General features: G+C 38.5%; 1 protein-coding gene across 1 annotated transcript; it reads left to right on the plus strand.

Annotated features, from left to right (window-relative positions):
* Positions 1-3,946: 3,946 nt before the first annotated feature.
* Positions 3,947-13,543, plus strand: LOC139180578 (putative olfactory receptor 10D4). The gene is made up of 2 exons (XM_070782440.1): positions 3,947-4,844; positions 13,464-13,543. Exons 1-2 carry the CDS (start codon positions 3,947-3,949, stop codon positions 13,541-13,543), a joined length of 978 nt encoding a protein of 325 aa, XP_070638541.1.
* Positions 13,544-14,644: the final 1,101 nt, after the last annotated feature.

The raw sequence follows: 14,644 nt of genomic DNA on the forward strand, positions 1-14,644 counted from the left end.
ATAATCCCTGGGACGGGGAAGCCTGATGGGCTGCCGTCTATGGGGTCGCACAGAGTCGGACATGACTGAAGCAACTTAGCAGCATCAGCAGCAGATAACTAGGAAAAAAGTTGGAATCTTACCTTATGGTTCAGGACATAAAAATATCCATATGATAAAATATTGTTCACCAAAATGAAGGAACTTTAAAAATACTGGTACATGCAACAGCAGAGATCAATCTCAAAAACATATTCAGTGAAAGATACCAGACAAAAAGAACACATAATTTGTGAGTATACTTGTAAAACATAATCAAAAAGGGCAAATTCATAGAGACCAAAAATAGATTAATAGTTGCCTAGAGCTTGGGATATTGATGGAAATGACTGGAGATGGACACTTCTTTTTAATATGAAGGAAAAGTTCTAAAATTAGCCCGTGGTGATAGTTGTACATCTCTGTAAGTACATATTCTTTGTAAATATATTCTCATTGAGTTGTAACTTTAGGAGAAGGCAATGGCATCCCACTCCAGTACTCTTGCCTGGAAAGTCCCATGGACAGAGGTGCCTGGTAGGCTGCAGTCCATGGGGTCGCTGAGGGTCAGACACTTTATGGCATAGAAGTTATATCTCAATAAAACTGTTTAAAATATTAAAAAAGCATTGCTTGTCAAAAAATTTTAAGCTTTTATGATGATTTGATTCATCACCTTCATTTTGAAAACAAAAGGAATGAATAAGAAAATGAGTAGAAATATAAGACTATAATATATTTACTTTTAAAATTAAGACTAAAATTATTTATTCCATTTTGTTAGAAAAGAACATAAGTGTTAAATGCAGACAGACTGACATTCAAATCCAAGTTCTGTGATTGACTTTTGGAGTAAGATTGACTTTTAAAATTTTCCAGCCTTATTTTTGTCTTCCAAACAAAAATGATATCTACTCATATGATTGGTGCAAGGATAAAATAAAGGGTCTTTGAAGAGTTTGGCTAAAAAAAAAAATAGGATATTCTCAGTAAGAAGTAATTGTGATTTCAAAACCATAGAGACAGAAGACTCTTCTGAATTCCTTAGCATGAAAAAAAGACAATGATGATTAGAATGTTGTAAATACTTAAATCATTTTCACTTTTGTGCATTTTGTATTTTATCAAAGGAATTTTAGCTATAACCTTTTAAATAGATCCATGTGCTTGTTTCACTGCTGCTGCTGCTAAGTCGCTTCAGTTGTTTCCGCCTCTGTGTGACCCCATAGACGGCAGCCCACCAGGCTCCTCTGTCCCTGGGATTCTCCAGGCAGGAATACTGGAGTGGGTTGCCATTTCCTTCTCCAATGCACCCATGCATACTAAGTCGCTTCAGTCATGTCCAACTCTGTGCGACCTCATGGACAGCAGCCCACCAGGCTCCTCTGTCCACATGATTCTTCAGGCAAGAATACTGGAGCGGGTGGCCATTTCCTTCTCTCAATGGCCATTAAAAATAACATGCTCACGTGTGTGCTAAGTCGCTTCAGTCATGTCCATCTCTTTGGTACCCCATGGACTGTGCCTGGCAGGCTCCTCTATCCATGGGGATTCTCCAGGTGAGAACACTGGACTGGGATGCCATTTCCTTCTCCAGGGGATCTTTCCCATCCAGGGACTGAATCTGTGTCTCCTGCAGCTCCTGCATTGCAGGCGGAATCTTTACCATTGAGCTACTGGGGAAGCCCAGCGTGCTCACAGCCCTACCTAATTCTACCTTTGTCTGTTCTGATCCTTTGTCTACACAGCAGTCAGTAGACTGATTCTTATAACATAAATTGAACCTAGTTACAGTAGTTAAGGGCTTCCCAGGTGGCACCAGTGGTAAAGAAACTGCTGGCCAATGCAGGAGAGGTAAGAGACATGGGTTCGATTCCGGGGTTGGAAAGATGCCCTGGAAGAGGGCATAGCAACCACTGCAGTATTCTTCCCTGGAAAATACCATGGACAGAGAAGACTTGTGGGCTACAATCCATGGGGTCACAAAGAATCAGACATGACTGAAGTGACTTGGCACGCACATACTCACCATAGTTAAAGAATGATAATATAAAGACTAGTAGTGATCTTAAAACGAAAATGAAGAACAGAGTTTTTGGAAAAGGATAAGATACTAATTGAAGCAGTTGAGAAAGTGATATTGGGGAACTCTACCACTAATTACAGAAAAAAAGCAGTTTTGTTAACACCAACTGGGATTGTTGCATCATTTCTATAAGTGGTTTCTTTCCTAATCCTCAGCTTTTTTCTTAAACATAGTTCTTCCAAACACAGGACCACTGGGAAATTAAAAAAATCTGAACTCAGTGGATGGCTTTCTGCTAGATAAAAATAGCCCAAGTGTTATTGTTAATCTAAGGGATTTGAAAATTGAAAATAAGTACATGCTTTTGGTGCCTCAGATGGTAAAGAATCTGCCTGCAATGTGTGAGACCAGGGTTCGATCCCTGGTTGAGGAAGATCCCCTGGAGAAGCGAATAGCAATGCACTCCAGTATTCTTGCTTAGAGAACCCCATGGACAGAAGAGCCTGAGGGGCTACAGTCCATGGGGTTGCAAAGAGTCAGACATGACTGAGTGACTAACAGTTTTCTCACTTTTTGAGGTAATTACATTTTCATCTAAGAATTAATGAGATAGAGACAGTGGGCAGAAGGAAGGAGCAGAAAGTCTCCACTCTAATTGCTCCCTCTGTAATACAGACATCCCACATGGGGAGTGGGTCCCAAAGGAACACACAAGACATCTATTCTCTCTTCAGGAAATGGATGCCTCTCCTTTTATCAGAGACCAGACTCACTGTTGGCCTGAGAGACTGAATGTGACAAAGAGGTGTCTTCAACTTCTCTGGTTTCAGAGCCTGGCCCTCATGTTCCACAGCATCTAAAGTAAAGGAAACAGGAGGGTGGATGTGGAGCCGGGATTCCAGCCCACGTCCACTCTTTCCCTTCCGCCTGTAGGTGCCTTCTTTCTAGAACACTGTCTTCTCCTCATCTGATGGGCTATACATACCATAGGCAGGTGAGAGAAGATGGGAATTAGGTCTATTTGAGTTTGGACTAATATTGACTTTGCAGATTTCATGGATTTTCTTAAGATATTCCCTAATTAATGATGCTGAACCTTAAAAACCTTCATCGGGATGGCATTGTTGTCATATTGCAGACATAATTTCTATTGAAAGACTGAATACTACATTGAAATCAGATAGCTGTTTTTAGTATTGCTAAGTGCCTGTTCCTTTTTCTGATTAAGTGTTATCATTTCCATCTTGTCTCAGTGTATTCCTACCAGACAGTTCTTAGTTTTCCATTGTTTCTATTGATGATGCAGAAAACATTTCTGTGAATCCTTTTAATCAATAGGTGATTCCAAACTGCTGTAGGTGCAGGTCAGCCGAAGAGAAACTCCATGTGGAGTAAAATTGCATTAAATCAGAATATTAGCATCTTGAGTGAATTTTTAAACAAGAGTGAGTAAGAGCAGTCATTACATTGGGGACTTTATATATATATATATATATATATAAGCATTAATTCTCATAAGAACATAAGATATATTATACCATGAACATGGGCACAGAGGAGATTTAAAGATTATTTTTCAAAATATTCCAGGGTTACAGAGTGGGGAGTAGATTTGGAATTGAAACTCAGATAAATCCAAGTGTAGGATTTATTCTCTGCTTTCTAGTCTATTCTGTCTGTTGTGTCATCTCTTATCCTTCTGAGGAAACAAATGACAAATAAATGGCTGAATGTCACTCATTAAATAGTAAGGACTGGACTGACTCCCATCTAGAAGGTTTTTATGTATAATACATAGATGTTATCCCTTTCCCGTGGGTCCTGTGCAGGTATTAGTGTTTTGGGGAAAGCCCATCTCAGTGAGACCGCTGTCTGACCTTCCAGGTGTGACTAGATGTGAAGATGAGGAATCACACTCCAGTGACCGAGTTCCTCCTCACGGGAATCCCTCACACACAGGGGCTGGAACACGCGCTCTTTGTCTTCTTCCTCGCTTTCTACCTGCTCACTCTTGTGGGGAACCTTCTCATTCTCCTGGCCACCCTCACTTCCTCCAACCTCCACACCCCCATGTATTTCTTCCTGGGCAACCTGTCAGTGTTTGACATCTTTTTCCCTTCCGTGAGTTCCCCCAAAATGATGCTCTACCTACTGGGGCGAAGCCGGACCATCTCTTACCAGGGCTGCGCCTGCCAGCTCTTCTTTTATCACTTCCTGGGCTGCACGGAGTGTTTCCTGTACACCGTGATGGCCTATGACCGCTTTGCCGCCATCTGTCACCCCTTGCGGTACACGGCCATCATGAACCCCAGGGTGTGCGCCATCTTGACTCTGAGCACCTGGATGGGGAGCAGTGTGCATGCATCTGTCCTCACATTTCTTGTGTTTAAGTTACCCTACTGTGGCCCCAAGGAGGTGGGCAGTTTCTTCTGTGACATCCCGGTGGTGCTGCCCCTGGCCTGTGCAGACACCTCTCTAGCTCACAGGGTGAGTGTCACCAACGTAGGTGTTGTGGCACTCCTGTGTTTCCTTCTTGTCCTCACTTCTTATACTCGCATCGTTATCTCTATATTGAGAATCAGCTCCTCAGAAGGCAGGCACAGAGCCTTCTCCACCTGCAGTGCCCACCTGACTTCCGTCTTGCTCTTCTATGGACCTGTGATCCTCATTTATCTCCGGCCTGCCTCCAGCCCTTGGCTGGATTCTGTGGTTCCGTTGTTCAATAATATTGTTAACCCTTCCCTGAATCCTTTGATATACAGCTTGAGAAACAAGGATATGAAGTTGGCTCTGAGAAAAGCACTAATCCAAGGAGTACATACTTGTGGAGCATAAAATACTATGTCATTATCTGTGCTTACAGATTTGCCTTGCATTTATATTGGGCATGTGGTCTCTGAAACCAGCTGGGGTGAATGGCTAAGTGGTATTTGGGATAAATAGGTTGAATGGAATTTTTTGTCATTAAACATGTATATATTTATATAAATTTGTATTCAAGAAAATCTTTATGGCACTTAAAATGTGCCAGGTACTATGCTATGCACTTTATTAACACTGACATATGTTATTATGAGAATTTTCATATAGAGTAGATATTATTATCCCAATATACAGAGGAGTATATTAACGCACTGAGAGGTTAAGGCACTCCTGCAGTGTCTCTGAGATAGAAATTTGCTGAGCTAAGATGTGAATGCAAGGGTTTTAACTTTGTGCTAATAATGTTGCCTCTGTATTGTCATAACTAGAGCACACATGCTTACCTCTTCCAGCAAATTCTTTTCAATTTGCATGAAGTAGTTTTCATTTTTCCAAAAAAAAAAATCTGTTGTCTACTCAATTCATTCCATTAAATTTATCACTTCGTCATCTATGCTGTGATGCCTGTTATGTACTTAAGTCTGATATAAAGAAATTCAGTTACACTTCAGAAATCAGAAATGTGCTATTCTATCTAGTGACAGGTATTTTCGTTGATCCTCTAGACTTTAGGTCAGTGTATCTGCTCTTTACAACCGTGCTTTGAATTTTGTAGTATGAATGCAGATTTTCTACATTAAATCAAAGACGGAGTTTGACTTCCAGAATTCCTGGACCCTCAAAAATAGTAATAATTTTTTTCCTCTTGAAAATAAATAGATTTGAAGAAAATAGGAAAACTGTAAAAAAGTAAAGTGACTAGAAATTACAAATTAACCCTACCACCTAAATAATAATCACCATTAACATTCTGACATTTCTACTCTCTCTTTAATGAGTGACTAAATTGGAACTAAATTTTCTAAAATCCTGTTTACAACTATTTCATGTACACCTATGTCATCCATATATCTATCTACATATGTGTATTTATACATTTGAAATCATATTTTATATATATATATGTTTATAATCCTGGTTTATTTCAATAATGTATCGAACCTTTTCCATTGCCACAATTTTTAACCAGATTTATTGTGATATATTGCATATGCCAGAGAATTCACCCATTTAAATTATAGGAGTCAGTGTATTTTTTAATATATTCACAGAGTGTCCACCTTCACCATGGTCAATTTTAGAACATTTTTATCATCACAAAAAGATATCGTATACGTTTTACAGATCACCTTCTCATTACCTCCATCAATTTCAGCTCTAAGCAACCATTAATCTACTTTCTATAACTATAGGTTTGCCTGTTCTGGACATTTGATATAAATAGAATCACATAAAATGTGTTTTCTGTGACTGATTTGTTTAACTTAGCGTGTTTTCAAGGTTCATCCATGTTGTAGCAGGTTCCTTACCACCTGCCCCCATCTCTTATGTGTCTAAAATCCCTAGTTCCTATAGTTTCTGAGGTCACCATATATTATTAAATACATATGTATTTATGATTATACTATCTTCTTAGCAGATTAAGCCTTTTATCATTATAAAATATTCCTTTTTATCTCTAGTAACATTTTTTGTTTTAAAGTCTATTGTCTGTTAGTTTAACCATTTCAACTCCCTTGTTGTTGCTATTTGCATGGTATCTCTTTTTCTATGCATTTGTTTTCCTTCTGTTTGTATCTTTGAATCTCAAGTGTGTCTCCTGTAGACAGACTGTATTAGGGAAAGTTTTTTCTGCTCCAGTTTGATGATCTCTGCCTTTTGGTTGAATTTTAATTCATTCACATTTTAATGTTAATATAGATATAATTGGATTTATATTTGCTATTTTACCTGTTTTTTGTTTTCTATGCCTCATTCTGTGTCTTTTTTGTTCCTCTATTTCTCCTTCACTTTAAAATTTTACTTTATGAAATAGTATTTTGATTTACTTAATGAGTTTTTCACTATTTTGTTGATTTATTACCTTAATAGTTGCTCTGGGACTTACCATCTTATATCTTAACTTATCACAATCAGTTTCAAATGTATACTAAATAAATTCCAGAGCAATGTAGAGACACTACTTCTATATATCTCTATTCATTTCCCCCTCTTTTTGTGGTATTATTGTTAGACATATTGCATCTATGAATGCTACGATTCCAACAAAACATGTTATAATTATTGCTTTATATAATTTCATGGTTTTCAAGAAACTGAAACTGGGGGAAGTATGTAAAGCAACTGTGTATTTATAGCTTTTGTTATAATAACCTTCTTACTTATTTTTGGCTTTCACCATTCGTTTCTGTGCTTTTGAGTTATCATGTCATTTTCTTTGCCCAATATAGACTCTCTCCCACCCAACTCTTATTTGCTATTATTGGAAAGTATATTACAATTATATGTATATATATTGCATGCATATATATATATATATATACACCAGTTTATCTTCGAGTTTATTCATTCTTTTTTCTGCCAATTTAAGTCTACCATTGATTCCCTCTAATAAATTGTTTATTTCAGTAATTGTACTTTTCTACTCCAGAACTTCCATTTGGTTCTTAAAATTTTTAGCCATTGATATTCTCTATTTGATTTAACATTGTCATTACACATTCCTTTGCTTCTTTAATTATGGCTTCCATGGTGTTGGAGAAGACTCTTGAGAGTCCCTTGGACTGCAAGGAGATCCAACCAGTCCATTCTGAAGGAGATCAGCCCTGGGATTTCTTTGGAGGGAATGATGCTGAAGCTGAAACTCCAGTACTTTGGCCACCTCATGCGAAGAGTTGACTCATTGGAAAAGACTCTGATGCTGGGAGGGATTGGGGGCAGGAGGAGAAGGAGATGACAGAGGATGAGATGGCTGGATGGCATCACTGACTTGATGGACGTGAGTCTCAGTGAACTCCGGGAGTTGGTGATGGACAGGGAGGCCTGGCGTGCTGCGATTCATGGGGTCGCAAAGAGTCGGACACGACTGAGCAACTGATCTGATCAGTTATTTGAACATATTTATAAGGACATTTTTTCCCCCTGCACTACGGATCATACTTTTCTGTTTCTTTGTATGTTAATTGTTTGTTGAAAACTGGATATTTCAGATAATATATTTTAGCAACACTAGGTACTGATCCCTACCTCCCTCCAGAGCATGTTAGTTTTTTGATCAGAGGCTGACTGAATAATTTTAATGAATTCTTTCCCGGCAGTGTTAAACCTCTCAGGATGTTGTTCCTCAAGGTGAGGTAAAAGCCTGAGTATGCCCACAGCCATCCTGAATACTGATGTTGGCAGGGCTCACTTTGATGGATTCTTTCCCTGACCACATCCTTTTGTGGAAATGTGTGTATGTGCACATCCATTACTCTTACTATTCCTAAGGCATGTAATAATGATGGTGATTTATTCAAGGTGATTTTGGATGAGGAAATAGGAAAGAATAGAAACACTTTACTTTATGAGAACACTTTACTCATAATGTAAAAAAGCACTTAATTAGGACCCAGGAAAATATCTGGATTCTACCTGGCTGCACTAATAATTATACCCTGTGTGGTCCTGAACAAGTCCTTTTATTCTGTGACCTTGGTTTCCAACATTTATAAAATGAAGATGTTGGACTAGATTATCTTTAAGCATTCTTTCACATCTGAAATTGTGTACCATCATCAGTTCAGTTCAGTTCAGTCGCTCAGTTGCGTCTGACTCTTTGCGACCCCATGAATCGCAGCATGCCAGGCCTCCCTGTCCATAGGAACTATTATTTAGAAGCATGTGGTCATGGGTGAAGGGGGAAAAAGGTGCCCAGAGGCCTCCTAGTTTCTGATTTTGGTGAGGCAATGACTACCATTTGCAGTACTGCCTCTTTTTTAAATGAAAAAAAAAATTAAGATATAATTGCCATGCAACCCTGTGTAAGCTTAAGGTGTATGTGCTGATTTGATTCATTTATATAGTGCAATATGATCACCACAGTAGCATTAAGTAACACTTCTCTCATGTCATTTAATTATCCTTTCATTTTTTCCTGGTGAGAACAACTGTGCTCTCTGTTTAGAATTCAGTCCTTGAGATTGGCCTCTGAAGCAAAGCTTCCCTAGTGGCTCAGCTATAAAGAATCTGGGTGCAATGAGAGAGACTTGGGTTCAATCCCTGGATTGGGAAGATCCCCTGGAGAAGGAAACAATTACCCACTGCAGTATTCTGGCCTGGAGAATTCCATGGACTGTATAGTCCATGGAGTCGCAAAGAGTCAACTACTGAGGGACTTTCACTTTCTGAAGCAAGGTAAAATTCCTCATATTGGCCAGAAGATGACACTGTTGGGGCACTGATGAGCTAGATTCTTCTCTGCACCGATTTAGGCTGCAATAAAGATGGCTGAGTCCTTTCACTGTTCTCTGAAACTACCACAGCATTGTTTATGGCTATACCCCAATACAAAGTGGTTTTGGTGTTAAAAAAAGAAAAATGTTTGAAAAGGAGATAGTCTAAAAAAAAGATCTCAGAATTGAATTGATAGGATAAAGAATGGTTGAAATGATTAGAACTGTGGGAGAGAGGTCTGTGAAGCTCATGGCTTCCTGATGACACTGCCGTGTGTGAATATCTTTCTGGAGCAGCGGTTTCAAATCAGTGATTGTTACATGTTGGTGTCACTATATGCACTGTTTGTGTATAGAGATTAGATACAAGAGGTAATACAGGTAAGAGAGAAAGGCTTGATGAAAATGGCTAGCAGAGGTCACAGGGCCCTTCATCTTGTTTACAGAAGCCAAAAAACCCCCACTCTGATATTAACACGTGTATTCCCCCTCCAACTCCCAGCTAACTGAGAAGAGAACTGAACATTTTCCTTGTCATAGAAAAGGACTTGATCTCCTTTATTAAGAAGCCCCAGGGAATTAACTTTGCATAGAAATTGTGTTGATGACATGATACCAAGTATTAGTTTCAACAAAAGGAAACAACAGAGGGACTTTGATGGCTACAGAATATTATTACTTTGTCATGACATAAATATTGAAAAAATTTATACTAAATCGGAAAGTTCTGTGTTTTGGAAGGAGAGAAGCACTTGTACTTTTGTCTTATTTAGTTTCAGAGGCAGAAACTGAACTGCTCCTATCTTTCTCTCTCTCTTTTCCTTTTCTATGCTGGTTTCACATAACTCATCTTTTTTTCCCCTAAAACAGTTCTGACATAAATATAAATCTTTCTATTCTCCAAGCTCAAAGTGCTGAGTAGACTTGAAACTGATGAATGCAAGAAACAGTTTAATAATTTTTCCTCCACTGTAATCCTTGGTTGCAAGTATGAACAATTATATTTTTGTTTCATTTATTTTCATTTATTTTCCTACTATTTCTCATATTCAAACTTTTAAGATTTTCTTTGCACTAACTGGTTAAATTCTTGAATTTAGCCTTGAAAATCTTGCTGCTTCTATTAGCAATTGCTAGCAAAGGGAATCTCAAAAAAATGAAAGGGAGAAAAGGTTCCCTTTTTTTCTTTAACTGTAGTAATCGATACCATTCTGTTTTGTCAACCCCCTTTTGAAAAAATGTTAAATAAAAACATTCACAAAATTCTGTTTTAATAAAATGCATAGTGCTGCATTTCTGTCTTTGATTTTTATAGTTTGTCTTGTAAGCATTACTTTAATAATGGAAATTTTTAGGACATCCATGTGGAATGGAGAAATTTTCCTATCCTCTAAAATGCATCCTTTAATGTCTAAAATGTTTGGTTTTCTAATTGGTTTTTAGTTGATAATTTGTTATGTTCATTTTTGTATTTAAATGTGAATCTTTATTCTTCTGGAAATATAAATTACTCTAGATATGTATTATTAGGCAAAATTGCTTTCTTCTTCTCCCCATACTCATGAAGGTATAGTATAAGTCTACTATTCCAATGTGCTCCCCATTTAAACAAAGGCTTTGAAATACTTTGTCTCTTTTAAATAAATACAAGTCCTAGTGGGTTGCTATGGAGCCCTACATGCTTCTCCTTTTGCTCTTGGAAGGATGCGAGTAACTGGGTAAGCAAAGAAGCAGGGGTGGCTTTCTGTCTTCCTCTTCCCACCTTCTGAAATAGGATGGATACCCCTCATAGCCCACTGGGAAAGGGGATCTGTAATTTTCTTTATTTCAGGTTGCCTTCTAAACACCTCTTTTCAACTGCTTTATTTTAAAATATGAGTTTCTTTTCTTTGCCTTTAAAAAAGTTCATGCCCAAAGTTTTAACCTAAATAAATGCTTAAAAGAATAAAATTTGAGGTCTTCATTTTAAGATAAAGCAATAATACTTTAGGACAAGATGTGAGAGTATTGCTATGTTATATTGCCTTTCTAAAGCAGGGAAGAAACTGAGATTATATGCATATGGATGAAATACCCTTATGAAATAAGGGTCTCAATTGAGAGGATGGTTAAATGTAATAGTTCATGATCATGTGGCTGTGTGCTCAGTCATGTCCTGCTCTTTTTAATCCCATGGACTGTAGCCTGCCAGGCTCCTCTGTCCGTGGAATTTCCCAGGCAAGAATACTGGTGTGGGTTGCCGTTTCCTTTGCCAAGGGATCTTCCCGACCCAGGAATTGAACCTGGGTCTCCTGCATCTCCTACATTTTCTGTTAGTGAATTAAATACATTCTGTGGCCATAAAATGGATTTTTTGGTAGCCATATTAATTAAGATGGCTATCTAGATTTATTGATGTGAAAAAAAAATAGTTCAGGGAATAGAAAAATTAGAGTACAGGATGATAACTATAATATTATTTCACGCGTGTAAATCTGTATAAGTGTGGGCATATATAGGTGTGCTTGATAGATGCCCACCAAAATTATTAACAGTGGTCATTTCTGGGAAGTGGAATTTTTACTGGATTAAAAATAATATTTTGTGTTTCTCATTCTTTTTTCATCATTAGCACCTCATAAGACCATTATGAAGTTTTTTAAAAAGGAAGAAATAGTAATTCTCTTGAATGGATCTTCTAGTAATTGTTCTCTCCTGATGTAAGAACACCTGATATTGTACTCTTCTGAGCCCACAGATAAAGATAAACAGAAGGAAGCATGGGGAGCTCTCAACATACTCTCAGCAGTAAAAGCACTAAAATGAAAAGAAAGGTTTCTAAGGAAAGTCCTAAGATTGAAATCAGAGGGTGGGAGAACAACAGCAGATGCAGTCCTAAAAATTTCAGAAAACTGGGAAATAACTTCTAAAAGAAAATGCTTAGAAGTTATCGGCTTTTATATTTTCTTTTCTTTTTTTGTGTGTGCTATATTTTAGATAATTTTCAAAGTTAAATCTTCTGGTTCAGTAATTTTTTCTCTTTAGTCCTTTATTCAGTCATATATTATTGAATTTTTAAATTCAATAATATTATTTATATAAGATTTCTGATGATTTCTTTTCACAACTTTTCTTTCCTTTGTTTAGAATTTCCTATTCTTATTTCCTAATAATATTATCTGTCTAATTTTCTCTTTGATATTTTTATTGTAAATTCTTTTTGATGGCCTACTATTTTTTATTCCCTAATTTATAAGTACTTCTGATTTTTAAGGTTTTTGTGTGTGTCTTTTCAGAATATTGATTTCTTTGAATAGCTGATGAGAAAGCTGATAAAACAGTTCTTAATTGTGACTCTTTGCTGAATGGTGATGATTTTGTAATATTAATGCTGGTCCTTTTTGAAATGTGGCTCTGGCCTGGAGTTTGGGTTGTAGAGCTCTGGCCCCAGGTCAGATCGGTACTATGGGTGTCCTGGCTGTTTCTTGTTTGTAGAGAATTCTTCTTCATTATTTTCATCTGAAGATGTATACTTACTATATTTTTTCCTATAATTTCTGTGTGTAGAGAAATAGATCACACTTTCAGTATGTACTTACTCTTTGTTCTAGAATCAGAAGCCCGAGATTTATTATTTTTTTATATCTTAATAAGCTATTGATACATTTGCTTTTTGAACACTCTGTAATGACCAGTGGTAAAACCTTTCAACTTTAAAGGAAGGGGTGGGTATGACTCATTGGAGCATAAATACACTGAAAAATTTGTGTCTTTTCGCTTTCTTTGCCTAAAGAGGATAAAGCCTAGATGGGAAAAAGTGAAAAGTAAGAGATAGGAAGAAATGTTGACAACAGGATGACTCCATAGGACTTCTAAATAATTTTAAAAGGGTGCACAGTAATTAATGTCAAGATCTGGAAGTGGATACAAGACAGTACCAATGAGTCAGAGGCCAGCACATGTCCCGGGGAGCAGATGACAGGAAAACATAATGACTGTGCTCTAATCACACGACTGTGAGATCATCTGACTGTATCTTAAAGAGATAAGAGCAAACTGACCCTCATTTCAACATTCACTGTTTGACAACATATCTCACTTTCCTTCATATTATCTTTTATCTCTGAGGACATTTTAGTGCCTTTAAAGTCACTTAAATGAGTAAATTTTCATTTCTGATCATCTCTCTGTTTATTTGTTCCGAGATAGATGTTGCTGCAACGACTGAGCTCTTGGTGATTTGCTCCTGTTGGCCCAATGCCTGTCATTAACAGTGTCTGAGTTTTCACCCTTCCTTCAGTGGAGGCAATCCAGTTTCCAATGAGAAACCCAACTGAAAATCTGTTGACTGGGTGATAAGAGAAAAAAGGGACGATTAAGGGCCTAGAAAGTCTCATCTCAATGTTTTTCACTGTGCTCTGCGCTGTGTTCCTCAGCCACAGCCTACCTTATGCATCAACCCTCTCCCTCCCTGTTTCGGTCATCTTCCCCAGAATATTGGCTTCCCAGGTGTTGCAGGAGACATAAGAGATGCAGATTTGATCCCTGGGTCAGGAAGATCCCCTGGAGGAGGAAATGGCAACCCATTTCAGTATTCTTGCCTAGGAAACCCCATGGACAGAGGAGCCTGGAGGGCTACAGTCCTTGGGTTCACAAAGAGTCAAACATGACTTACTGACTGAGCACACACTCCTCAGGATGTGCTGGGAAGGGGCTGCTGCTGCTGCTGCTGCTGCTGCGTCGCTTCAGTCGTGTCCAACTCTGTGCAACCCCACAGATGGCAGCCCACCAGGCTCCCCCATCCCTGGGATTCTCCAGGCAAGAACACTGGAGTGGGTTGCCATTTCCTTCTCCAATGCATGAAAGTGAAAAGTCAAAGTGAAGTAGCTCAGTCGTGTCCGACTCTTAGCGACCCCATGGACTGCAGCCCACCAGGCTCCTCCGTCCATGGGATTTTCCAGGCAAGAGTACTGGAGTGGGGGTGCCATTGCCTTCTCCTACTAGGAAGGGGAGGTTTTATCAAATATCCCTCTTCAGTTATCTCCCTGGGAGTTGTCGCCCATCCCTGCCAGTCTAGTGCTATGTACTTCCTGCTGCTCCTGAGCTGTCTGATCATTTCAACACCTGGAACTCCTGGGCAGAGCCCCCTAGAGGGGCTATTTCTCGGTGGGTATCCATGAGGAGAGAGGGTGAGTGATGTCACTGGAGGAACTCCAAGGACTTCACAGTTTGAAAAGCAGACTCGCAGAAAACCATGAATTCAATACTGAGCTGATCTATCTTTAAACATTGACACAGGAGAAGAGGTACAGCAATTACAGCTCATGCATCCCTAGTGAGAATTCATCAGACAGCCCAAGCACAGGCTTCCAGTCTCCACCACTGCACGACCATGCTTGTCTTTAAGACATGAAGCAAACTATCA

The sequence above is a fragment of the Bos indicus genome, chromosome 29 (genome assembly GCF_029378745.1).
Source record: "Bos indicus isolate NIAB-ARS_2022 breed Sahiwal x Tharparkar chromosome 29, NIAB-ARS_B.indTharparkar_mat_pri_1.0, whole genome shotgun sequence".
Classification (NCBI taxonomy): domain Eukaryota; kingdom Metazoa; phylum Chordata; class Mammalia; order Artiodactyla; family Bovidae; genus Bos; species Bos indicus.